Genomic DNA, 23,867 nt, shown 5'->3' with positions numbered 1-23,867 from the left:
TATTTCCTCACTCGGCCGAGACGTGATGTCTGTGAATAAACATGGGGTGGTGATGGTTCGTCTTCTTCGCCTATTAGCCGCAAGACGGGGGTGGTCTAAGTTCTGGTCTCTACTCCCTCTGCCAAACTGGCTGCTTACTATGTTCGTCTCCTTTTTCCCACTGTTTCTACCTGTTAAGGTCTTGTGACCTTTTCTCAATGTGATTTTTCTCAATTGATATATTCTCGTTTCCTTTATCTTCCCGGCTTCTGGTTTTCTTTTTTTCTTTTTTTCTTTTTTTCTTTTTTTCTTTTTTTCTTTTTTTCTTTTTTTCTTCTTTTTCTTCTTTTTCTTCTTTTTCTTTTTCTTTTTCTTAACCGGGCAGCACTCTCCTCCATCACCACCATATCGTCTCGACGTTGACCAATCTTCAGGGTCGTTACACGGAATGGGTTGTGCACCGTATCCCGCTGCCGTCCGGCTGGGAAATGTGACACTCCAACCACATGGTCGCTCGCGGCATGAACATGTCCATCGGATCACCACCGCAACCACTCGCCTTCATGCCGCTCGTGTACGTCAGAATGACCAAGGAAACCTTGCTGCCAGAATACTGACGAGATATGTGTGCTCTCTAGGCCGCTGAACAACACACTTCTGTACGGCACAGACGGATACTGTCTCGCGGGCAGTCCAGGCGCCGGTCCGTGGGCCAATGCGGGCTGTACGACGTTCCGCGGTGGCGCATACGACTCCCTGGCATCCGACTCCCAGACCACAGTGAGCGCGAATGCGTACCTGTATGACGGCGCCAACGATACGGTGCTCGGAGGCTCGACATATCCCAAGTTCACGCACGTGGCCGACACGCTGCGGCTCAACAGCAACGTCACCCTGGACGGCTTCCCGATGAGCATTGCCCTGAGCGACTGGGGCGAGCAGGCGTATACGCCGATGATGGGCATCGGCCTCGGCACGAATTCGACCCTCCTGAATCTGCTCGCGTCGTCGGGCCAGATTGCCTCCCGGAGCTGGTCCTATTTCTGGGGCCGCACCACCGTTCCAGGCGGCGCGTCCGGCACGTCCGAACAACTGGGCGGCAGCGTCGTCTTTGGCGGCTACGACCGGGCCAAGGTGACTGGGGCCAAGTACACGCAGTCCATGACGACGACCGAGCCCAACTGCCCTTCACAGCTCCTCGTGACCATTACGGACATTGTGCTCAACTTTGCCAACGGCAGCGAGGCCAGCCTCTTCCCGGCCTCGAGCTCGGCCGCGATGACGGCCTGCCTCACGCCGGCGCTGCCCACGCTGATGTGGCTGCCGCTCGACTCCTACTTTAATACCATGCTCGACTTGACGAACAACAGCATCTACGCCATGGGCCGGTCGGTCGGCATTTACTACTGGAACATGCGTTACGAACCGTCGGGGTTTGATCCGTGGGTTTTGTTCCCTCTCTGTTTTTTAAGGCGATAGCATGACCAACCATGACCTACAGATACGACGGCGACCTCACCATCACGCTCCAGTCCGGCCTCTCCGTCCGTATCCCCAACGACCAGCTCGTGCGTCCCCATACCGCCATCGACCAGACCACCGGGAACATCCTCGTCAACACGACGGCGCCGGACCTCGTGATTGACTCGCTGCAGAATGTGCAGGCGACGAAACTCGCACAACTCGGCTGGCAGTTCTTCTCGTCGGCGTACCTGCTCGTCAACCAGGACGCGCGCGAGTTCACGCTCTGGGCGGCGAATCCGACGGCTGCGGAGGACCTGGTCGCCGTGGACACCACGGGCGCGGAGATCACAGACTTTTGCGCGTCCTCGGCGGGAACAAACACCACAGCGGGAAGCGGCGGTGCTCCCGGCCCTGGGCATGCCTCGCCGCCCACGGGCGTCATTGTCGGCAGCGCAGTCGCCGCCGTGGCCGTCATTGGCATTGTCGTTGGTCTCCTGGTGTGGTGGTTGCGGCGGCGGCGACGGCTGCAGGCGACGACACCCACCCGTGGTGCGGAGCAAGACCGTCAAGACCGTCCAGGGCTCGGCGTGCCGCAAGCAGAGCATGCCGCTGCGGACCACGGCAGCTTCATTGCCTACAAAAAGACGGGGCTGGACGGGAATGCACTACCGCAGGAACTGTACACGAGTCCTGGGCCGCATGAAATGCGTTACACAATGATGCATGGTACGGTGCCCGGAGAGCGAGTACAGTACGAACTGGAAGGATAAGTAAAACATAGGCTTCATAGACGAGTTTTTCACAAAAGTTGTTGTGGTCTGCTGCAGGCTTCCACGTAATTTCTTCTGAACCATGGATATGTGCGAGACGCTACACCTTGTAAGCTCCTTGTAGGACTTCTGCCCGGAGCGAACACGTCAAAAACGTGATGAAAGACTGAATAAGATGATATAACGAGGCCAACAACAACGATTAATAAACCCAGAACACCACCAAAAATAAAAACCTACTCCGATTCCGTCCAACTCGCAATGAGAACGTCAGCATTAACAGAATGCGCCGCGATAACGACGGGACAGGATTACAATGATACGTACAAAGTCAGTAGGACAAAATCCCTCACTGCAAAGAACGCCAAAGCACCGGCGCACGCCAGCAAAACGTTGCGGCCAAACAGCACTGTCTCGCTTTAATGTGTATGAATTAACGCGTCTCGACGTACGAAATTTCCACGAAAACTACCATTCAATATTACAATTTCCATAAATCAATATCATTCTGCGTCTTTTCGAAGGTAAAGGGGAAGGTCAAAACCCGAACGAGTTTTGTCCAATACAATGCAGTCGCATACCACTCCGCACCGATGCAATGTCAAGGAAGGCCAAATTCATAGCATAGGTGTTAATTTATCTGGCTGTGATATTTGTGGATCAACAACCAAAACATCCAAGAAACGACCAAGGCACCAAGACGTCATGCGACATGCCCAAGCCGCGATTCAGCCGCGCGATGATGTGTCCATTATGGTGGCCTCTGCAAAAAATCAAGATGGAGAGTAATCTGCCAAAGTGAATGCAAGATGGGTTAAACCATTCACTTCTCACAACGTAGAATTCATTTTACGTCTCCGCCATATCCTCCATGTCCACCATGTCCTGCATGTCCTCACGATTGGCCGTCTTGCCCCTGCTGGCATGGGCCGGCGCAGCCGCCGTGTCGCCCGACAACGTGGACATTCGAACCTGTGCACCGCGGATCCCGGCGCCGCTGCAGCGCTACGGGCGGTTTCTCTGCCCATCGGCCCTGGACGAAGCGACAGCGAGAGCACGTGGGCCGTCGTCCTGGTCGCCGTGGACGCACCTGCCCGTGTGCGCGCGAGCCAGCCAGGAGGGGGACGACGAGGAGGGGGACGATGACGATGACGATGACGACGACGACGACGAAGAAGGGGATGATGGCGACGACGGCGCACCCACCCAATTCTGTGTCTACACCAACCACCGGCACGGCATCGGCGGCCTCAGTATCGTGACGACACCCGAGACGGCGGCGGCGAGCATGGCCGTCTGGGACGAGGCGCTGCCGGCGCCGCCGGAACTGGCGCGGAACGCGTCGCGGGCCTACGCCATGGTCGACGTGCCGGGCCGCGGCAAGGGCGTCGTGGCCACGCGGCGCATCCGGCAGTACGAGGCGTTCATGGTCGACTATGCGGCGCTGGCCGTGGACCTGCGGGTGGCCGGCGGGGCCGTGCCGCGCGACGAGGGCTACCGGCTGCTGGGCACGGCGACGGGCCAGGTCAGCGACCCGGCGCGGGTGCTTGGGCTGGCGCAGACCAGCACGGTCGCGCGCCACCCGGTCGAGAACGTGCTGCGGTCGAATGCGTTCCACACGGCGCTGGGCGCCGACGCCGACGACCACATGGCGCTGTACCCGGACCTGGCGCGGATCAACCATGCATGCATGCCCAAGTAGGTCGGGGGTGTACTCATACTTGTACACATACCTGTACACATACTTGTTGCTGACTGACCAGTGCCTTTGCCCGTTTCTTGCCGCACAGCCTGGCCGTCACCGTGGCCGCGGCGCGCGACATTGCCCCGGGCGAGGAAATCACCGTCAGCTGTAGGTCGCCCGTCGTGTATCGTAGAGAGCCAAGGACGACAACCACCAAAGGAAGACAACTAACGCCTGCAGACATCCCCCTCGGCCAGACCCGGGCGGCCCGCCAACAGGCGCTGCTCCGCTGGAACTTTGTCTGCCAATGCCCGCTCTGCGCGGCCGCCCCCGCCGACGTGGACGCCTCCGACGCCCGCCGCATCCGCATCGACGAGCAGCGGGCCAGCGTCGAGCAGGCCGTGGCGCGGCGGCACAGCAGCCCGCGCGCCGCCAAGCTGGCCGCCCTCGAGACGATCCGCGACCTGTTCCCGCGGCTGCACGAGGAAGAGGTGTTTACGGCCTACGGCGAGCAGTACGCCAACATTGGGCGGCTGTACTGGGCGCTGGGCGACCGCAGCCAGGCGCAGTTTTACGCGCAGCGGTCGCTGGACATGCTGGCCGACCAGGGGTTTCTGGGCGCGGCGGACCGGGACAAGGTGCATCTGTTGATGAGGACATTCTAGCAGTCTAAGGGAGATTGACGAGTCGGTCACGATACGAAGAAGCGGTAAGTGCCGTATTTGCAGACCTTCATGGCCACTTTCAGCGTTTATTTGTTTACGTCCGTCGTGGCAGGAAGCAGTTATACATGTATATGCTTCTAGCCGAACATATATGGCGTGAGCAGACGGCATATCTCGTGACGTGCACAAAGAAAATAAGCGATATCGGTTCGCATTTCTCCATTTCTCTAGATATATATTATACTGCGCACCTTCTGTGGCGTCCCTGCGATGAAGAGAAGAATAGCCGAGACGGCTGTCCTTGGCAGTCTATTTTTGTTCCCAGGCAGGGCGATGGCTAAAGAGACAGCGACGTGGTGGTGTGGCCAAGACGGAAGACGGAAGACGGTCGAATCTGGGGTGCATGTGGAAAGGAAGAAGCTGACTGGAGGATGAATGGCACAGAATCTACCGAGACGCAACGGATGCAGGCTCGGCTATGTTTGTGTTTCTGTTTGTCACAGAAACGGGGGCGAGCCAATGGTTGTTGCGGCAATAAACGACGTCCCTACTGGTCTTGTGGTTTCGACTATGTGGTTGTTTGGATAAAAGGACGTCGTGTGCCAAGGTGAGGTGAAGAGGTCAACAGGTGGACTGGACAGTATATGATTCAATGTCGACACAATGCTGGCACAGCGCACAATGTCGACAGAGTGGGAGGCAACGTGCGCGTAGGAGAGTGTTTAAGTGTTTAACCTTGTTTTTGCTCCGTCTTTTGCTGTCCCTGTTTTCTCTCTTGTTTTTATCCGAGCCAATCGACGGCCGAACCATCGCCGTCTCTCCACATTGTATTGTTTAAAGTCGATCGTGCTTCTCCACATCGTGCCTATATCCCCGTGTTTCTGTCGGCTTTGCGCAATAACAGACGAGCATCTGCCGCGTATATGAAGAATATGAAAATTTTCATCCCTCATTTGACTGCGACAACGTGACATCTCGACGGGGATACCGGCTGTAGAGACATGGGACGGTGCCAAAATAGAACACAATGGCGCGAGACACGCGAAACGAGTGCGACTCTCATTTCGACTGCAATTGTTCCGTCGTCCGACGACCGCCGGCAGTTGGCGATGGCAATTTCAGATGAGGCCTTGGCTGGTCAATAAAGACGCAGTAATATACACGGCCCAACCGGGGTAAGGTGATTTCAGATGTGTTGGAAGGCCGTGACAAAGAAGGGAGACCAGAGCACAGGAGAGGAAGCTGAGCGGAAGCAGGGAGGAAGCAGAGAGGAAGCAGCAAGCCGAAGCGAGGCAGCCCTCCCGACTGTCCTGATCGCTTGGATGTATATATGTAGCCAAGACCGTCTGGACATGCTGGTTTGGACGGTTCCTTTTCCTTGACTCTTCTCTCCGTCCTCCTTTCTTTCCTTCCCTTCTTCCCACGGCCGCTTGCTTGGACTTGCTGATATAAAATCCCTGGTGTGTCTTCATCGGTCATAGTCTTAGAGAGTCTTACAAAACCTCCCACCCACCCATCACCATGTTGACCTCCTCTCTTCTCCTCCTCCTCCAGCTCGCGGCGTCGGCGTGGGCCCATCCGGCCGGCCACGAGGAGCATGTGCCGCAGCCGCTGGAGCGGCGCAACCTGGACCACTGCGACGCGGCGTTCAACGACCCCGCGTTTGTGGCGCGGACGGTCGAGAGCCACGGCCGCGAGTACGCGCGGCTGCGGCGGGCGCTGGGGCTGGCGGCGCCGGAGCCGGCCGACCTGGCGGCGGCGGTGCTGAAGAAGGCGAAGCGCGGGCCGCTGGACAAGCGCAACTACATTTCCGTGTCCAAGGTCGACCACAAGAGCAACAAGACGGTGACGGCGGCGACGGACCCGGTGTCGCTCTTCAGCGACGCGGGCGCGTGCATCCTGATGCCGTCGGTGGACCAGGGCCCGCTGTACGTCAAGGGCGAGCAGGTGCGCAAGGACATCACGGAGGGCGAGGCCGGCATCAAGCTGACGCTCGTCGTCCAGGTGGTGGACTACAAGACGTGCAAGGCGGTGCCGGACGCGTACGTCGACATCTGGAGCTCCAACTCGACGGGCGTCTACGTCGGCGTGCAGGGCTACCCGGGCATGGGCGACCCCAAGGACGCGTCGATTCTCAAGGGCACCGCCCTGCGCGGCCTCCAGCTGACCGACGACCACGGCGTCGTGTCCTTTGACTCGGTCGTCCCCGGCCACTACGCCGGCCGCGCCACCCACATCCACACCATTGTCTACCTCGGCGCCACCAAGCAGCCCAACAACACCATCACCGGCGGCAAGGCCGCGCACGTCGGCCAGCTCTACTTTGACCAGCCGCTGCTGACGCAGGTCAACAAGGTCCAGCCCTACGAGACCAACACCATGGCCATCCTCGCCAACACGGCCGACTTCTTGTTCCAGCAGGGCGCCAACGGCGACGACCCCATTGTGCGCTACGCCCTCGTCGGCGACAAGCTCGAGGACGGCATGGTCGCCTGGATCCGCTACGGCATCAACACCGCCAACAACCTGGCCGTCAGCCCGGCCGCCTTCATGACCCCCTCGGGCGGCGTCATGAACCCGGACGGCCCCGTGGCGAAGATGAACCAGGGCGGCGGCTTCTTCGGCGGCTTTGGCGGCTTTGGCGGCGGCGGCGGCTTCGGCGGTGGATGGGGCTTTGGCGGCGCCAACACGGGCAAGACGGCCAAGACGACCAAGACGAAGCGGTTCCGGGCTCTGCGGGACGCCATTGGCATGTGAGGAGGGCTGAGAGGGGGTGAACGGACAGAGGTTTGTAGGTAGCAAGTAGTGTCACATGATCACGCATGACAGCCAGTATTCAATACAATGAACAGATCAACAGATCAACAATCAAGTCACGTAATGTAGTCAGCCCAGTCCATGCATGCATTCTTTTCATCTTTTCGTTTGTTCTATCATCTCGTCCCCCCCCCTCCTTCCCCCCACCTACTCCTCCGGCAGCGCACCCGACCGCTTCGCCGTCCACGTCGCCATCGCGTCCATCAGCGCCGGCGACAGCGCGTCGTACGGCTCCAGGCCGACGCCGCGCAGCTTCGCGCGCACCGCGTCCATGCCCGCCGGCGCAAACCCCTGCTCAATCAGCGACGACACAAACGCCGCAAACTGCGGCGCCTGCCAGCGGCCCGGCGTCGCGGCCAGCTCGGCGTGCACAAAGTCGAGGCCGTGGAACGGGTGGTCCTTTTCGATGCGGCCGTAGAGGTGGACGCCGCAGGCCGTGCAGGCGTGGCGCTGGATGGCGGCGGCCGGGTCGAGGACCTGCAGCTTGGCCGCATTGGCCGTGACGGACAGCGCGTCCCGGGGGACGACGCCGACGACAGAGAAGAGGGCGCCCGCGGGCTTCCAGCACTTGGAGCAGCCGCAGGCGTGGTTGTGGAGCACGTTGCTGGTCAGCGTGACCTCGACGGGGCGGTCGGCGCAGTGGCAGCGCAGGACGCCGCCGGCGAGGTCCGCGTCGCCCTTGGTGAGGCCGTTGTCGATGAGCGGGTGGAGCGACGGGGCGGCCATTGTGGTGGTGTTGATAATGGCAGTGGTAATGGTAATGCTAATGGTATTGATTCGGTGATTCGGTTGTTTGATGTAGAAGGATGATTGACTCGATTCTGTGCGTTGTCGGCGTGAACGGCAGACACAATTCGGCTCAGTTACAGAGATGGTGCCGACCTTTATACTCGACGCGCCCACACAACTACCGAAATGTCTCCATCTCGTCAGCCATACTTCCCGAGCTCCAGGCTTATCTGTGCACTGCGACAGAGCGGTCATTACCCGGATCGCACGTCAGCACAAGGAATGACTGTGTCTGGCAGGTCGCTGTCTCCTGCCTCTTCCTCGAGTACGCTTCCTTTCTCAACGCTGCCTTCTCACTCAAGTTGACTTGTAATCAACTCTAGACAACATACCTACCCGTTACATAACTGCATCGTTTCTTGGCGGTCTTGGCCCGTTATATGTTGTCGTTATTACGGGTCGGCGTCCAGGGTAGACCTTGGAATCCGTTAGGGTCAATCCGTAATGCAGCAGGGCATGTAAGGTGTAGAGGGACACAATACTGGTAAGATTGTAAGACTGTCACTGCTGTGTATGCATATTCTCGGCAATCGACCGTTGCAAAGCGGAGATGTCTTACAAGTCTTACCTTGCCGTCACTGATCCGGCTGTGCTGACCTGTTGTTTCGGTTTTCTTTTCGCTTCCCTCCCTGAACACAATCGGAAGAATGCAGTACCAACTGAGGCCATGTCGGTCCAATTCCTCAGCGTCGATCGACCGCTGACAGATGTGACAAATGACTTGTTTGTCGAGTCAACCCCAAAGAGGAAATGAACATCGATCCGATTACTTGTCGGTAGTCGTGGGGTGCGGTCACGGTATTATGCAGGTCGAGAACTGACGTTGACCAACGGTGCATAACACCAGTCGCTGTAAGTCGTTATCGTTTGTCGTCCGGCGTTGTCGATCGTCATGGGGACGTGGAAAGTGTCTGCGAGGACAGGGCGGCCCTGCTCGGCGCTCGGAAATTCGGCTTTGTATTCTGTATTTACCCCCTGCTTTGCTACTACTCTACTGTGTAAGTGCCGTTTGCGGGGGAAGTACTAATTTCGAGGTGAGCAGCAAACCTCCACACAGCAAACCTCCACACGGCTTTGTCCCGTTTTGTCAGAGCTGGCCGTAACCATGACTCTCCCCAAGATGTCGCCATCGTCCGGATCGTCTCCATTGTGCCGGGCCGCAGCCACGACGAAGATGACCAAAGAAGTGCGTGAGACAGCCCGGTGGCGGACGCGGACCAATTGCTTATTGGTGGATGAGGCACTGTGACAGGTTTCCATTCTGTCTTTGCGGCATTTCCTCCTGTCGGCCGTGCTTGAGATTGAAAGTACGTCAACGGAAAAGGAAATGGCTGTAGCCAATCGAACCGAGTCGCATGTTCATTCACACTGTGTGTTGTGGCTGGCAGAGGACTCATACTGGAACATGATTGTTAGCCGTTACTCGAAAACAAGGATTTCTCTTGGCAAAGTCGTCATGTCAGTGAAGCAGAAACGACCAACTTACCATAACGAACTTACAGTAACAGATTCTGCAGTATTGGAGCTTCAAACAACCGTACATGTGAAATTGGACGTCCCAGGAGCTGGGGACATGGGAATTAAATATCCAGCCAGCCCAATTGCTCGCTCAGGTTTTACGTACCTTGATGAACAGGTACCATAGACATGCCACCCATATTGCTTTGGGGGGGCGTCCCACGTTCGATACGAATGGTGCATAATTCTTGGATTGTGTCTCCGTTGATTACTATTCACAAACGTGATCGGAAGAGCACTGAACAATTGGCATACAAATTGCTTGGCGAAGAATGCTCACTGCGTTGTGGTATGTGCCTATCTATCCCAGCCATAAGAATCGAATTTCGCTCATGACAGTCAAGAAAACTCGATAAAAAAACCGCTAAATAAAGCAAGCGGAAACTTCCAACTCAAAATACAACGATTACTCGTATCCAAAACAAGGCTTGCTGTCACATAAAAAGGCCGTCACATAAATAAGCCAAGAGAGAAAAGAAATCCATCTCCAAGGAATCCCCAGACTTCCCTCTCCTACCCGCCGCTACGCAGCCTTTGGCACTTCGTGCGGATACGGCTTCCGGCCGTACATGACGTACACGGGAATGTAAAAGTGCACGTTGGTGTTCTGCACGTCCTTGCGCACGTCCATGAGCAGCAGCTCCACCTCGGCCGGCGTCATGCCGAGCCCGCGCGTCAGGACCGTCATCGTGATGGCCTGCATGCCGTCCAAGAAGTTGGTCATCTGCCAGAGCCCCAGCGTCTTGGCCGCGCGGCCCTTGGGCCACGGGTTGCCCGGCAGCGCATAGCGCTCCTCGACGACGTCGACGAAGCCGACGTCGCGCATCATGCCGGCGAGCTTGGGCGTCACGAGCATGTCGCGGCCGAGGCGGCGGCCGGCCGCCGCGTACAGCGTGTCGAGGCGCGTCAGCGCGCTGCCCTGCAGCGAGTCGTCGACGGCGCGGAAGCGGCTCATGTAGTCCTGCCACTCGACGTAGCCGCCGGGGCGCAGGTGGTCGTAGGCCGACTGCAGGATGCGGCGCGGGTCGTGGAAGGAGTGCCACAGCAGGCGCAGGTGCACAAAGTCAAAGGGCGACGCGTACGTCCAGTCGTCCTCGGCGTCGTCAATCTCGAAGCGGCAGTTGGGCGGCACAAAGTCCGGCTGGATCGGGCTGAGGTCCGTGCCAATCACCTGCGCCGCCGGGTGCGCCTGCGCAAACTCAATCGCCCAGATGCCCGTGCCCGTGCCCACGTCCAGCACGCGCTGCGGGTCCTCGATGGGCGCGCGGGCCAGCTGGCCCTTGAGCAGGAGCACAAAGATGGCGTGCTGGAGGTCGAGGCGCTCCTGCTCGCTCTTGTCGTTGGGCATAAAGTATTCTAAGCGGTCAGAAGGGACTGTGGCCGTGGGGGAGGGAGAAGAGAGAGGGGACAGAGAATGGACGTACTGCCCTGTTTGTATTTGTGAAAGGTGCGCCCGTTTTCTTCGACAAACTCGTAGATGCTCGAGCGGACCGACTGTGTAGAGGATCTGCCGTGCAGTGTTAGGGCGCGTGGACAACATGCAAGGCAACAGAGGCAGGAGAATGCGGGACCTACGGAGCATCAACGTCGCCCAGGGCAGAGTCGGCATCCGAGTCAATCTAGCAGTGTCAGTGCATCCATGTGAAAAGAAAAAACGGGGTGGCTTGATATGGCACTGCCGTTGCACTCACACTCAGTCCTGTACTGAACAACGACGACGCCGTATCGGTCGTCTCGTCTTCCAGCCGCGGCTGTTGTGTCGCCGCACTCAATGTCGGCTCGGCATGTTCGTCGGAAAAGCTCTTTCCAGTATATGCGTTTTTGTCTAGTTGGGTCGGTTGCTGTGGCGGTGGTGGTGGTGGTGGTAGTGGTTGTGTTGGTAACAGTTCTGGAAGCTGTGGCGAAAGATGTGATGTGATGAGGCCTTCATTCGACTGTGTCTGTGGAGATGAGGATACTTGTGGCCGTTCGTTGTGGGCAATGTCATTGCTCGACTCGTATGGGTTTGGCGCGGCTGGTGGGTTGCTTGCGTGCGACTCCCTCTTCCTGTCCACTGCTTCTGCTTCCGTTTCTGCCCCCGCTGTTGCGCCTGTCTCCATTGTGCCCTCGGTTGGCAGATGGGAGGAATGTGTTGGCGGTGTTGCCAGAAACCTCGCGACTCTCTCCACCGTTGTGTCTTTCGCGCCTTGCGCCTCTGCTGGTTCTGCTGGTTCGGTTGGTTCTTTCGGTTCTGCCGCGTTTGGTGCGTCCGGTCCGTCTGGTGCTTCTGGTCTCAGAGCATTCGGCGGTAGAGACTGTACTGGTGTTTCTGCTGCATTGTCACCGTCCATATGTTCTGTCGACGTGTCTAGCACCGCATCAGCCTTGTTGCTTGCATGTGGTTCCACTGGTGGATCTGTCTGGGCCCCGTCGGCCGCCGCTGGCTGTGGATCCAGCTCCATGTCGCCCGTCGCGCAGACCTTTCTCGGAGGTTTGTCGTCGTTCGCCGTGCTCGTTGACAGCTACTTATGCATGTCGGAGGGACAGCTCGGGGGTCGGCGCTCGAGGTATGTGTGGAGAGTATGTCGTGATGGACGTCGGCGACGTTGTTGGTGCAGGTGGATGAATGACGTCGACGCTGTTTTCAGTGTTTTGGTGTTTCACAGCGTTTCCGATCAGATCTGCTTCTACATATCGGATTGGTGACTTTCTTTTTCGGCGCCGATGTATTTTCTTTTTTGTCGCCTTCTCGCAATGCCGACAGGAAGCGCAATGATCGGCGGTTGGCAGGGGACGTGGGCTATCTGTGTAAGAACCAAGAGGAAGAAGAAACGGGGAAGATTTGCGACAGAAAAGTACCAGAGGTGAGTCGGCGATAACGGGAAATGGCGCAGCAAAGAAAGCAGTGTCTCAGTCGTGACAAGCGGCAAGTCCCAGAGACGGAGGTTGCGCGTTGTTCACGATGAAGAGTGAAGGATGATGTATGTGGAGGAATGTGATGCGTCAGGTGTCAGAAGTGAAGGAACCAAAGGCACATCGAAGCGAAGAACAAAAAAAGAAAACGTGGGAGGCAGGGGTGCCGGGGGCGGTGGAGTTCACTCTGAAGACCGCTCGAGAAAAGGGAAATCGGCTCGCGATCCAAGCGAGCTTGTCAAGCCAAGTGGCAGCCACTACGAGCCGTCGCAACCAAGCAGCGTTGGCGTCCGAGGGTGAGGGCGGGAGGAGTTAAGCGAGGAGGAAAGAATGACGATACAGAAATACAAGCAAAACGAAAGGGTACTTGATACTTGACAAGCTACGGAGTATTTCGTACGCTCGGCACAGACAGCGGAAAAGGACACTGTCAGACAGACTAGCATTCAAAAACAAATAAAAGTGCAATGGCACCTCGGGACAGAAAAGAAGTCTTTCCTCTTTTCTTCACGTTAACAGGCATGAGTTAACGGCTTGCACGCCGTTGAACCGCATTCTGTACGACCTTCCTGCCAACTTGTCACGTTGGCAACATCCCTGCCACCTCGATGCCACCCGTGGGATGCCACACTGGCTGTCGTCCGCTCCCTTCCCAGTGATTTTCTTTGGCCGCAACAGGTCACCCGCACATACAAACACAAATCAACAGCGCACGCAATACGTGTCGCCATTTGCTCTGGTCAGAAGCAGAGCCATTGTCGTTACTGTCTTCTGTGCGGCCATCTGTGCTTGTCATTCCATTGGGCAGGGAGAGGATGCGCAAGCCGAGAGTGAAAGCGACGGGTGGCAGGACAGGGACGTGAGCAAGGGACTCGACAAGTGGTGAGGGGAAAGAGAAAAAGAAGGCCGCTGGGCAGCTTCTCGAAAAAGGCATCTTAGCCGCCAACGGCTAGCCGAACGGGCCGCCGCTAAGCCTGTTTAGTGGCCGTGCAGCGGCTCGAGATTTAGCGGGGGTGTGCCCGTGTCCAGGCCCCAGTGTGACTGCCCTGTGGAGTGTTGGTTTTTCACTCTCCGCGTACGAATGCATCTTCCTGAAATTTACGACACGACGTTCTTGGAGAAGTCCGCTCGGAATGAGACACTGTCAATGAAAAAGAACAAGGACAGCAAGGCGGCCGCGGGAAAGAAAGAACAGGAAAAAATGGGACAGGCACCTTCCAATGGGAGGTGACGCCGTTGGCAGATCACCAGCCGCCAAAAACAGGCAAAAAGGACCGACGAACCATCCTGAACCATGGTCCAGCCTCTGTTGGGGTTGCAGATTGCGCGCCGTACGACGGTCGACTTACGTGTGACTGCCTGCGTGCGCACGAACGCACACGTCCCCCTCACCCGCAGAGCGATAAATGCCACCCACCCACTTGTGAAATCAATGAAAGCGTTCCAAACGTTCAAACGCCAATCATCGCCAGGCAGAAGTGGTGGTCCGGATCCGAGGATGTCAGCGGACAGAGGGACACATCTTGCGAGACGACTGGCAAGGACAATTGGTCGACGGACTTGTCTGTAATCGCCGGCGTTGGTGCTGGAAGAATGACAAACACGTATTTTTCTGACAAACAGAAACATTGCTTTGTTTTCAAAATGCGTACGACGAACTATCACAATACGCGACATATCATGTAACATACATTGCCGCTGTCTAACCACGACGTGTTTCCAAATAAAGTCCAAAAAGGCAAATAACTACGTATCTTAGACAACAATACAGATTTACAGATTAAAGCGAGCATGTGCGCCGGCAAATTGGGCGACATTTCGCGGTTTGCCTTCAATTATCAGACGTAACCTGCCCTTAGAGTTTGTTGACTTATTTTGACTTCTTCCAATAAGAGACAGACAAGATTTGAACAAGCATTTGTTATCCTACGAGGAATCAGTTTGTACAAGTAAATACCTCGTGCGAACGAAGCGACCTTTTACATCCTTGGACAAGTACAAAACAAGAAATCCGTCTTCTTCTTCTTCTTCTTCTTCTTCTTAAAAAAACATCGTTCTCCCATTACCTTTTCATGCCTCGTCCAGCTACTTTGGCACAAGGAAAATGGTTAGTTCGGTCACTGTTTGTGCTTAGTGGCAGCGTTGTTACTTCATCTCGGTGACTTGTGCTCTTTGGCTGTTGGACTTGGCCAGAGGACGGGCCAAACTTGTCGTGCGTAGGGCGACTACACATCCTCAAGTTGTCAAAAAGAATAATAGCTACGGGTGGTCTCTCGCTATTTTCCTTGTGCCGTTTTTTTTGTCTTATTTACTCCGCGTACTTGAAGTAAATACACCTTTGTACGATGTCTTGCCGCGCCATTTCGTGCCATCGCTCTGTTATTGCCAGTGCAAAGTGAAAAACGGCCTGTAATGGCACCACCGACATGGTGTAGTGAAGAATAGGCCCGGGAAAACAATACACCGCGCTATCCCTCCGGGGTCACAGGCGACAATGTGCCTAGCTTAGTTACCTTGTCCATCTCCACCTCCGCTAAATAAGCCTTGCCCAACACAGTCCACAGGCTTTGACCATTTCCATGATTTCCATGGCCGCTCCAACGACACCGCCACATTCCCACTCTCATTTATCGCCGATCTGGTTCGCGACACGCCGGTCCCAGCATGCCGTACAAACTTCTGGGGCTTGGGGCCACATGCTACGTCACGACAACCGACAACAGGACGGTCTTGAAGGGCTACCAGGTCTGGCGAGACGGGGCGTACTACATTGGCCGAGACGAATGCGAGGACGACCTTGTCCGGGAGGCCACCATCTACCGGCACCTCGGTAGCCACCCGCAGATACTCGAGTGCTTCGGCCTCGAAGAGCAGTGTCCTGGCGTCCACTCGCTCCGCCTCGAGCTAGCTCCGCTGGGCTGCGTCCGGCAATTCATCGAAGAGCATGCAAACGAGCCTCTCCCACGACAGACCCGGTTCGGGATGGCGCTCGACGTCGCAAAAGGCGTCGCATACCTCCATTCACGGGGCGTACAGTATTGCGACTTGAGTTGTCGCAATGTGTTCCTCTTTGACGGATACCGTGTCAAGCTGGGCGACTTTGGCGCGTCGCTTCTCGCGGGCCACGCATTCAAGCCGACCTTTTGCGAAGAGACCCAATACGAACTACCACTACGCGGACGAAATTTCAAGGATCGACCGCCAATTAAACGAGACCTCTTTGCGTTAGGGTCGGCCATCTACGAGATCACAATGTGGAAGAGGCCTTTCCAGGGAATGTCAGATGAAATGGTGGAATTGAGTTACGCGCGGGAAACGTTCCCTTCTCTGGAGGGTAACATGGCGGGTCCCATAATACAAAAGTGCTGGGACGAAGAATTCGATAGGGCCGAAGAGGTCTCGGAGGCGCTGGCACGACTGGTCGCGATGGGTGCTGCAAATCTCAACACAGACGATGAACCACTGCAAACAGAAGTTTGTATTAGAGAGAGTGAAGGGATGGGAAACATGGCACTTGATACGATCCCAAACTGACATATCAGTACAAGGCGATGAACCTATTCTCTCCGGCCCGATCCAGCGACTCCATCAAGAATAAAGTGGCACCAACACTGCGAGCGTGGTTACTGTCAGCCACACACGTTTTCATCGTTTGAATGGTTTACATGAGAAAACTTACGCTTCAATTTGCTGGACACAATGGACAAGCACCCGTCACAGAAACTGAGCCAAACATAGCCGTTGTGTCCAGCTCGAGCCTCTCACATTGCAGGTCTTTCTTGGTCTCGCAAGGGGTGGTGATGACTCTCGTAGTCAGAACGTGAGGGTTGTTTGTGTTCTTGCACTCCTTGAACTTGCGCATATGCTTGGCGTATTTGCACATGGTGTAAACTGTGGGATGGATTCCGCTAGCAATCTGAGATGGAAGGATCCGTGCCGAAAGTTCGTAGGCTGTCGAGCTTAGCCACCTTATATACCGAGACGGGGGGGGGGGGACGATTTCTCTTGACCAACACCTCAACTCGTCTTTGCCCCAACCCTGTACTCAGCGACAGGCAGCGCTATGCTACTGTCGAATCAGTGTGGTACGATGCAGCCAATTATCGTAGACCACGACGCCGATGCACCCCCAATCCATGTAGGCAGGTAAGCGTCAAGATAGGGAGTCCCAAATTTGGGGTGGGCGGGGCCCCATGGTGCCTCTGGCGTTTTCAGCCGCTGCTGAATTTGCGATTTGGTCAGGATGGGCAGGCCGCCTGTCGCCAAAACAGGGGCAGCGACGGCGGGACGCTCCAAGGCACGGGCGAGCGACGTTGTTTTGGTCACATGGTCCAACTGGATGTACCTGCCGCAGTTGTTGGAGGTGCGGATTGTGAGGCGACGGGTGGGCGTTCCTGATGTACGGGCTTTTCACTTTCATACCTCATCGAAGTTCCGGGCCGTGACCTGCTGCAGCACCGCGGGGTTTTGGCTGTTCATACGGGTCGAGCGAGACAGTGACTTGACTGTCCGGGCGGACGGGTGGCTGAATAGGCAGCATAGGCGGCCACTGGCAAAGGCGTGGCGAGCTCAACGGCTCAAGGCGATGTAGGGATACAGTCACTGGCGCGCGTCAGCTGTCTTGGACGTCGCCTTATCGGGGGTAACCCAGGTCCGGACATAATGGCCTCGGCCAATATGTGGCGACGAGGGACGTCCAGGATGCGCTCTCCTGATGCCGCTAGGGCATTGGAGACGAAGTGTAAGAAGCCGCAGTACACGTTTTCTGGACTACAAATCGGATGACAAACCTAGTCGCCCGTCTGTGACAGTCGTCAATAGAGAGAGGGGAGGCGGGCCGCAAAACTGTTGACCGGTACCATCGGTGGCTTTAGCATTTTGGAAGGGGGTGGCTCTCTTCCACTGTCTCGGCGAGCCGGCGGTCCACGGTAGCCCCGAAATATTGGCCGGTGGTGCTCGCCTAGGCAGTTTCACGCGAAGCGACAGGGACAGACCCAAATGTTCAGCATCGTCGTAGGAGCGCTGTGGAAAGGGAGACAAAAAGAGAAATGCATTGCAAGGACAACAGGCAATATGCTGATCCAATCTCCATCCTCTATACGTCGCTGTCACCAACCGCATCAGATAACACCAAGTATCTACGTAACCAACCGTCGGCCACAGCCCGGACAGCACCTACACCGTCGACTTGACCGGTGCCGTCGTCTTGATGCTCAAGGGCGCGCTATTGGCATGCGCCTTGTTGGCCTCGTTCCACATCAGCGCCCAGAGGCCGTCGGTGCCGGGCGCTGTTCGGGCCCAGAACTCGGAGACGTACGACGTTGTGCCATTCACTTTGTCCGCGGCGACGATGACATACGGACCGTAGGCGATGAAGCCCGTCGTGGTCGCGCCGGCTGGCGCGTCCGACGCGTCCGGCACGAACCCGGCCTGGTCGAAGGCGTCGCCCCTCTCGGACGAAGAGACAATGTAGAACAACGAGCCAGGGGTCACGGTCGACGCATTCGTGCTCGGCGCCACCGTCCAGGCGTCTTCGCCGGTGGTGTCGATGGTCCAGGTGAGGGCGGTCAGGTTCGCAAGGGCGGCAGCAGCGGGCGTCGCCACGTAGGCGAGGTCTATTCTGCGTAAGCAAAGGGCCTGAAACCGGAGGGGGGACGAGGCGGCTGCACAGACGCATTCGAACGTACCATCAGCACCCGCATAGATTGGGAGACCCGAGATGTTGGTGCCGTAGGCAATCAGCTGGACGGTCTCGGCGGTGCGCTTGCGGGCGACACGGTCAGCGTAATCTTTGCCGGCTATGCCCGACGGCGAGCCGACAGCCGCAGCCACGAGCAGGCCGACGAGGACGGCAATAGACTGCATCTTGTGATGGGGGAGTGAGAATTGACGCGTTTCTGACGTTGGGAATAGATCTTGTGACGGTACCAAAACGCAAAAGGAGTGAACGACAGCGAGGTGCTGAGTGAAGTAGAAAAAAGGGTGCAAGCGACAGGCGGAGTCGGTATATATATCCCGAGGAGGATTCAGGTCGCGACCCGTGACCATATGATGACTTCGCAAAGGAAGGCCCCTCTCATATGTCCGTCTTATTTACGCCATGCCACGGAGTCGGATGTAGTCGTTGCCCTGTGTGGCTTGTGTTTGCGGATGACAGAGACGGCACGGCCCACGAGACCATATCGAGATCCTACGAGGCCTGTGCCGCAACCGTTAGTATTTTCTGTGCGCCTGGTACTCCGCCCGGTTGATGGATGACGAATCACTGGGAAGACTTGCAGCCCACAAGCAGGGAATTAATATCTCTAGGTGATTGGGGGCGTTTCCTTGGTTTGCAACAAGGAGGACATGCCAAATCGAACTTTACGACGGCGAGGACGACGGGGGCGGTCGATGATGTCGTACCGTGACATAATGGAAGGTATATGATAGGGTGTCACAAATGTGAACATCTTGGCTGGTGAGTTGATGGTTGTTTAAGTTTGTCTTCTTCCCCCAAGTGGTTGCTGGCGAAATGCGCCGACTACGACGTCCCCGACGTGTTTATGCTCCGTTTGCTTCCACTCCCAAGCCACACCGGACTGCGACTTGAAACGAAACAAGGCACTACTAGGGATCGGTGCCTTGATTTGGTTTGCTTTACGACTCGGCCACTCTGAAAAGCTGGAATAAAGTCCACATCAACCTACACTACCGAACCAATATATCAATGATCCAACGACGGCCGACTACGACGAGGACCTGGGTATCAAACTCTTCAACGATAAGACGTAGACGACGGTGTACGTGGAGGTGGATTTGTTCCACGCCACGACCAACATATACGCTCTAACCGTCTCGCTTATCTAGAGCGACTCTTGTAATACGGTGGACGAGACGGCCATCTACATTTATTTTGTAGTGTGTGTTTACTTCGACATTCTGTCATTTTATTTTAACGGTTGTATAGTTCCTATTAAAGTCGGTCTTTCTATAGTCTGTTACTTCCGGTATCTGTTTAAATACTTATCTACTTTTTTGTCAAGATATATACTGTGTCACGTTAAACGTATCCACAACCATTCGTAAGACACACATTATGTGTCGGACACGTCCGGACACCTTCCGACCCGCCATCAGATCCCTACCAGCTTCGCCTTGAACAGCCGCGGGAAGATGGCCGGATCGGGACGCGGGGCCCCCTCCGGCACAAAGCCTTTCTCGGTGGACGCGCCGGGCGGGAGCAGCTGGATGCCGGCGCCTTCGAGGTCGGCACGCGACAGTCGGGCCACACGGACACCCGGCTGGGCAGCCGTGACGGCCGCCTCGACCTCGTCGGCGTCGGCGTCTTCGCCGGCCAAGAGACCAGCAACGACGAGAGCCTTGGCGGCACCGGACGAAAACAGGGCGGGCAGGTCGGCCACGGCCTCGGCCTTGTCGAGGACGACCTTGATGACTGGAATGGTTAGTGGCGGTGAGGGCAGACGAGCGGTACGGAGACACCACAAGATCAAGAGGCAGCGTACCCTCGTACTCCGGCTGGAGAGAGTTGGTGAGGTTGTTGCCGGCAAGGGCCATGTTGGTGTAGACGACGACGGGAATGGCCATGTTGGTATGACGGGTGCGGTGATTTTGTTGGCGTAAAGATAGATTGTTGGTGTGATGCTGATGTGATGCTCTGATGGCGATGAAAAGGATCAAGCTTGTAGCTATGGCGTGCGGACGTCTCTTTTATATATAGGTTTTCTTTCGCATTCACGACGTCTTCCCGGGTGAATTCATGGCCACTTCGGCACTTGCATTCAATTCACAACAGCGGCTCGTTCAGCACAGACGTAATATCGGACAGTTGCAACCATCCGTGAGTCGCGTTTCTTCGAGTCATGCTGCTTCGTTGAACGGCAAACAAACGAATTTGGCTGCCTTGTCACACTCGTCAAACGGCCTCTCGGTGACGCTCAACAGCGGAGCACGGCATCGACGCAACAGTGACGCCCGATCTTGACCACTCGCGTGCTTCGCACAAAGAACGGTGCGCGACGTTGCCGCCATTCGCTGGCCCCATGCACGGCATTCGTGCAAAGTAAGTGCGTCCCATCGGGCGATCGGGGTTGCCTTAGCCCCGAGCTGCGTGTTCCACGGTGGATACCATGACGGGACGCGCAAGAAGGTCTTGGCACGCGACAGCTTAAACCGTCCAGGCCAGTCGCGGCACTTGTTTCCAGCAACGCGAAATACGATGTTGCGTTTGTGGCGTTTTGTCGCCTGCGAGCGCGAGCTGCAGAGCAGACCGTGAACGAAACCAGCAATTGTTGTAGAGAGACTGAACGTGCGGAGGTCACGATCAATTGACAGAGGCCCCCGACGTAGCGCCATCTATGTACCTAGCCTCACTCGTCTTCTGTCTACCTTTCCTCCACATCTCTAATAGTGCAGCGCCTTGTGCAGGACATTGACCAGCGGCCGCCCCGCGTGCAGGCGCTGCAGATTCAGCTCCAGCACGCCCAGCAGCCGCTCGCGCATGTGGTGCGACTGCCAGCTCACATGGGGCGCGATGAATACGTCGGGGGCCTTCCAGAGCGGATGGCTTGCCGGCAGCGGTTCCGGGTCGGTCACGTCCAGCGCGGCGCCGGCAATCTGCTTGGTGCGGAGGGCGTGCAGGAGGGCGTCGGTGTCGACGACTTGGCCGCGGGCAATGTTGACGAGGTACGTCTTGGGCTTGGCCGCCCGGCTCGCGTCGAGGACGGCAAACTGGTCGGGTCCCAGCAGCTTCGCGGTGTCGGCCGTCAGGGGCGTGGCCACGACGAGCAGGTCGAGGTCGCGCGCCAGGAAGCGGCTGACGTCGTCGGCGCGGGTGCCGTGGAACCACTGGGCCGGCAGACGGCCTTCTGGGTCGCCGGTGCCCGGCACGCAGTACGTATCCGGGTCGGCGCGCGACGCGGGCGTGGCGCGCTCGCTGCGGGTGTAGGCGTAGACCTCCATGCCCAGGGCCGTGGCCAGCCGGGCGACCTGCCGGCCAATGGCGCCATAGCCGAGGATGCCGCTGGTGGGCGAGTGTTGGGATTAGCGAACAGAGACGAGCGGAGATATACACAAGTTCGAGAGGACGAAACGTACATTCTTGTGTTGGTCGAGTCTTCGCCCATGCGGTCCATCCGGTGCTGCCAGGCGTCGCCCGTGGCCTTGTGCCCGGCAATGGACAGGAAGTGGTGGCGGGCCATCAGCCACGCGCCAATCACCCATTCTGCGATTTGAGGCCTGGACGGCGCAGGGCGGCTAGTCAGTGATGAACAGCAGCGGTGATTGTGCGGAATACCGTGGGGGAAGGGAGACGTACGCGTGCGTCCCGTTGCCGGTGCAAATGGTCAGGTCGGGCCGCTGCAGCGTCTCGTGCGCAATCCAGCGGTCTGCCCCGGCGGACGGCACCTGCACAAAGCGCAGGCCCGGCAGTGTCGTCGTGGGCTTGAGCGTCGTCTCCACGGCGTACGAAAACACCTTTTGCTCCGTCGTGCGCGGCGGGCCGTGTGCCACCAGCAGCGTGACGCCGTCCCAGACATCGGCCGGCAGACTGTTGACGTCGCGCGTCTGGCCGGTGGCCGGGTCCGTCTGGCTCTCGACCCGGACGGTCAGGCCGGGGTAGGCCGCCTTGATGCGGTCGACCCAGGCGGCGTCCGGAAGCGTGCGGTCGGGCAGGAACAGGAGCAGCGTGTCCTCGGGGCCGATGCCGGCGGTGGCCATGGTAGGATCGATACGGCGCGACGGGATGGGCTGTGCTGTAGGTTGAGTGTTCGAGTATGTCTTCTAACGGATCGCGGTAGTTGATGGATGCCGTAGATTGTCGTCCGCTCCGGTCCCGTACAAAGCCGTTGCGCCGTCGCGTATTGGCAATGGTGGAAGCCGTCGAGCAAATGATGCAATCAGCCAATGGCTAATGACGGGCGACGGCGATAAGGCGGACGGTCTGCGTCTACTCCGTAGTCGCTCAATTGTTCGTTCAGGCTAGTTCAGGGATCACTTGCAGTGCACGGCGATAACAACATGATGAACGGAAACAATTGTCGCAATAAACATACGAAATAGTCAGACGCCCATTTGCAATAGCCATCCGCCGCACATCGGTCTGCGTCGGTCCGCTTCGGCCAACACGCACTCATGGACATTGCAGCTTCAAAGTCGTGACAGAACAAGTTGAAACATTTCGATATAGTATATTCACTGTATAATATAGTTCAGCCGACGGGGGGTTGTGAACAGAAAAAAAAAATGAATTAAAAAAAGATTAAAAAAAATCGCCATCTACAGAAGTAGTACCGGACAAAAATTAACACACAAATGTCCTGTCAAAATCTTCAAACCTGGTATTTCGTGCTATTCTCTATTTCTATTGACTTACTCTCCAGGTACGTTCCCCCGCCCAAAGTGCACAGATCGCCGGCATCTGACAAGACGTCCGTGTGGCTGCTTCGCTATGGAAAGTACGCAGTGGTAAAAGGAGGCTGGTTCTCGATTTCTTGTTTGCAGTCAAAGGGGAAATGGGGTATGGGTTGAGAGGCACAAATGATTGAGGCAAAAGCTTTGCGACCACACAGTCTTCATGCGTTGCATGGACTTCTTCTTGTTCGCTTGGACGACGCGGCACTTTTCGTGTGGCAGAACGAGACTAGTCGGTTCGTCCAGCGCCACAGCACACGAACGAATGCAACGTCGACGACCGAGTGCTGTGTGGTCCCGCCAGCTGGTCGTCAGGTGGTTCTCCTTTTTGGGGTAGACGTTCTCCAGGCTCGCGTACAGAGTACGGATCGCGTGGATCGATAGTGCGGACGAGGTCCAAGCGCATGCTCGACTTTCGACTTTTCCTGTTGCAAACACGTCTGTTTTCCAATGAGACGACACTGCTCCAGTCGTCTGAGGCCCGCTTTCCGCTTTGACAATGCGCGTCAATGTCATTGTCTGTACGTCGCATCGTGTTTTGCGTCGCAGGGACAGGGTTTGGCGAAACGACTGTGTACATGAACACGTACCAGACAAGTGACTGAATGCTGCATCACAGAACTGCTCCTTGCGTTGTCCGTTTGGCATCACTGGCCATTATCAATTCACATCGTACATGTACGTCGAAGAGACGACGAGACGACAACAACACCAAACACGGTGTGCTTCTTGTGCATGTCAACGGCCACGTCCCATTCCAGATGCTCCATTCCAGATCATTCGAGATGCTTTCGCCCTGTTCCATCCCCGTCTTCCTGCAAGCTCTTGGACGCGGGCTCGAGCCCAAGAGCCTGGGTCCAAGCAATGGATCGTCGACAC

The 23,867-nt window shown here is 56.9% G+C and overlaps 9 protein-coding genes across 9 annotated transcripts; 4 read left to right on the top strand and 5 right to left on the bottom strand.

The window, feature by feature from the left end:
• Positions 1-485: 485 nt before the first annotated feature.
• Positions 486-2,213, top strand: SPBR_04181 (uncharacterized protein; the record flags this gene model as incomplete). Its single annotated transcript, XM_040762464.1, has 4 exons — positions 486-553; positions 618-703; positions 761-1,421; positions 1,481-2,213. The coding sequence occupies 4 exons, from the start codon at positions 486-488 to the stop codon at positions 2,211-2,213; spliced, it is 1,548 nt and encodes a 515-aa protein (XP_040621399.1).
• Positions 2,214-3,093: 880 nt separating this feature from the next.
• SPBR_04236 (uncharacterized protein) lies at positions 3,094-4,562 on the top strand (the record flags this gene model as incomplete). Its single annotated transcript, XM_040762519.1, has 4 exons — positions 3,094-3,271; positions 3,323-3,911; positions 4,004-4,058; positions 4,155-4,562. 4 exons carry the CDS (start codon positions 3,094-3,096, stop codon positions 4,560-4,562), a joined length of 1,230 nt encoding a protein of 409 aa, XP_040621398.1.
• A 1,521-nt stretch (positions 4,563-6,083) lies between these two features.
• Positions 6,084-7,319, top strand: SPBR_09167 (uncharacterized protein; the record flags this gene model as incomplete). Its single annotated transcript, XM_040767293.1, has 1 exon — positions 6,084-7,319. One exon carries the CDS (start codon positions 6,084-6,086, stop codon positions 7,317-7,319), a length of 1,236 nt encoding a protein of 411 aa, XP_040621397.1.
• Positions 7,320-7,526: 207 nt separating this feature from the next.
• Positions 7,527-8,105, bottom strand: SPBR_09183 (uncharacterized protein; the record flags this gene model as incomplete). Its single annotated transcript, XM_040767309.1, has 1 exon — positions 7,527-8,105. The coding sequence occupies one exon, from the start codon at positions 8,103-8,105 to the stop codon at positions 7,527-7,529; it is 579 nt and encodes a 192-aa protein (XP_040621396.1).
• Positions 8,106-10,209: 2,104 nt separating this feature from the next.
• On the bottom strand, positions 10,210-12,127 carry SPBR_04152 (uncharacterized protein; the record flags this gene model as incomplete). Its single annotated transcript, XM_040762435.1, has 4 exons — positions 10,210-11,042; positions 11,111-11,193; positions 11,262-11,305; positions 11,378-12,127. 4 exons carry the CDS (start codon positions 12,125-12,127, stop codon positions 10,210-10,212), a joined length of 1,710 nt encoding a protein of 569 aa, XP_040621395.1.
• Positions 12,128-15,242: 3,115 nt separating this feature from the next.
• On the top strand, positions 15,243-16,112 carry SPBR_04386 (uncharacterized protein; the record flags this gene model as incomplete). Its single annotated transcript, XM_040762669.1, has 1 exon — positions 15,243-16,112. One exon carries the CDS (start codon positions 15,243-15,245, stop codon positions 16,110-16,112), a length of 870 nt encoding a protein of 289 aa, XP_040621394.1.
• A 1,641-nt stretch (positions 16,113-17,753) lies between these two features.
• SPBR_04444 (uncharacterized protein) lies at positions 17,754-18,443 on the bottom strand (the record flags this gene model as incomplete). The annotated part of the gene is made up of 2 exons (XM_040762727.1): positions 17,754-18,193; positions 18,266-18,443. The coding sequence occupies 2 exons, from the start codon at positions 18,441-18,443 to the stop codon at positions 17,754-17,756; spliced, it is 618 nt and encodes a 205-aa protein (XP_040621393.1).
• A 1,250-nt stretch (positions 18,444-19,693) lies between these two features.
• Positions 19,694-20,165, bottom strand: SPBR_04495 (uncharacterized protein; the record flags this gene model as incomplete). The annotated part of the gene is made up of 2 exons (XM_040762778.1): positions 19,694-20,013; positions 20,084-20,165. The coding sequence occupies 2 exons, from the start codon at positions 20,163-20,165 to the stop codon at positions 19,694-19,696; spliced, it is 402 nt and encodes a 133-aa protein (XP_040621392.1).
• An 816-nt stretch (positions 20,166-20,981) lies between these two features.
• On the bottom strand, positions 20,982-22,295 carry SPBR_04270 (dehydrogenase; the record flags this gene model as incomplete). The annotated part of the gene is made up of 3 exons (XM_040762553.1): positions 20,982-21,600; positions 21,675-21,833; positions 21,895-22,295. The coding sequence occupies 3 exons, from the start codon at positions 22,293-22,295 to the stop codon at positions 20,982-20,984; spliced, it is 1,179 nt and encodes a 392-aa protein (XP_040621391.1).
• Between the last annotated feature and the right edge of the window lie 1,572 nt (positions 22,296-23,867).

The sequence above is a fragment of the Sporothrix brasiliensis genome, assembly GCF_000820605.1.
Source record: "Sporothrix brasiliensis 5110 chromosome Unknown Cont16, whole genome shotgun sequence".
NCBI classification, from domain to species: domain Eukaryota; kingdom Fungi; phylum Ascomycota; class Sordariomycetes; order Ophiostomatales; family Ophiostomataceae; genus Sporothrix; species Sporothrix brasiliensis.
This window is presented reverse-complemented; position numbering and strand designations above follow the sequence as displayed.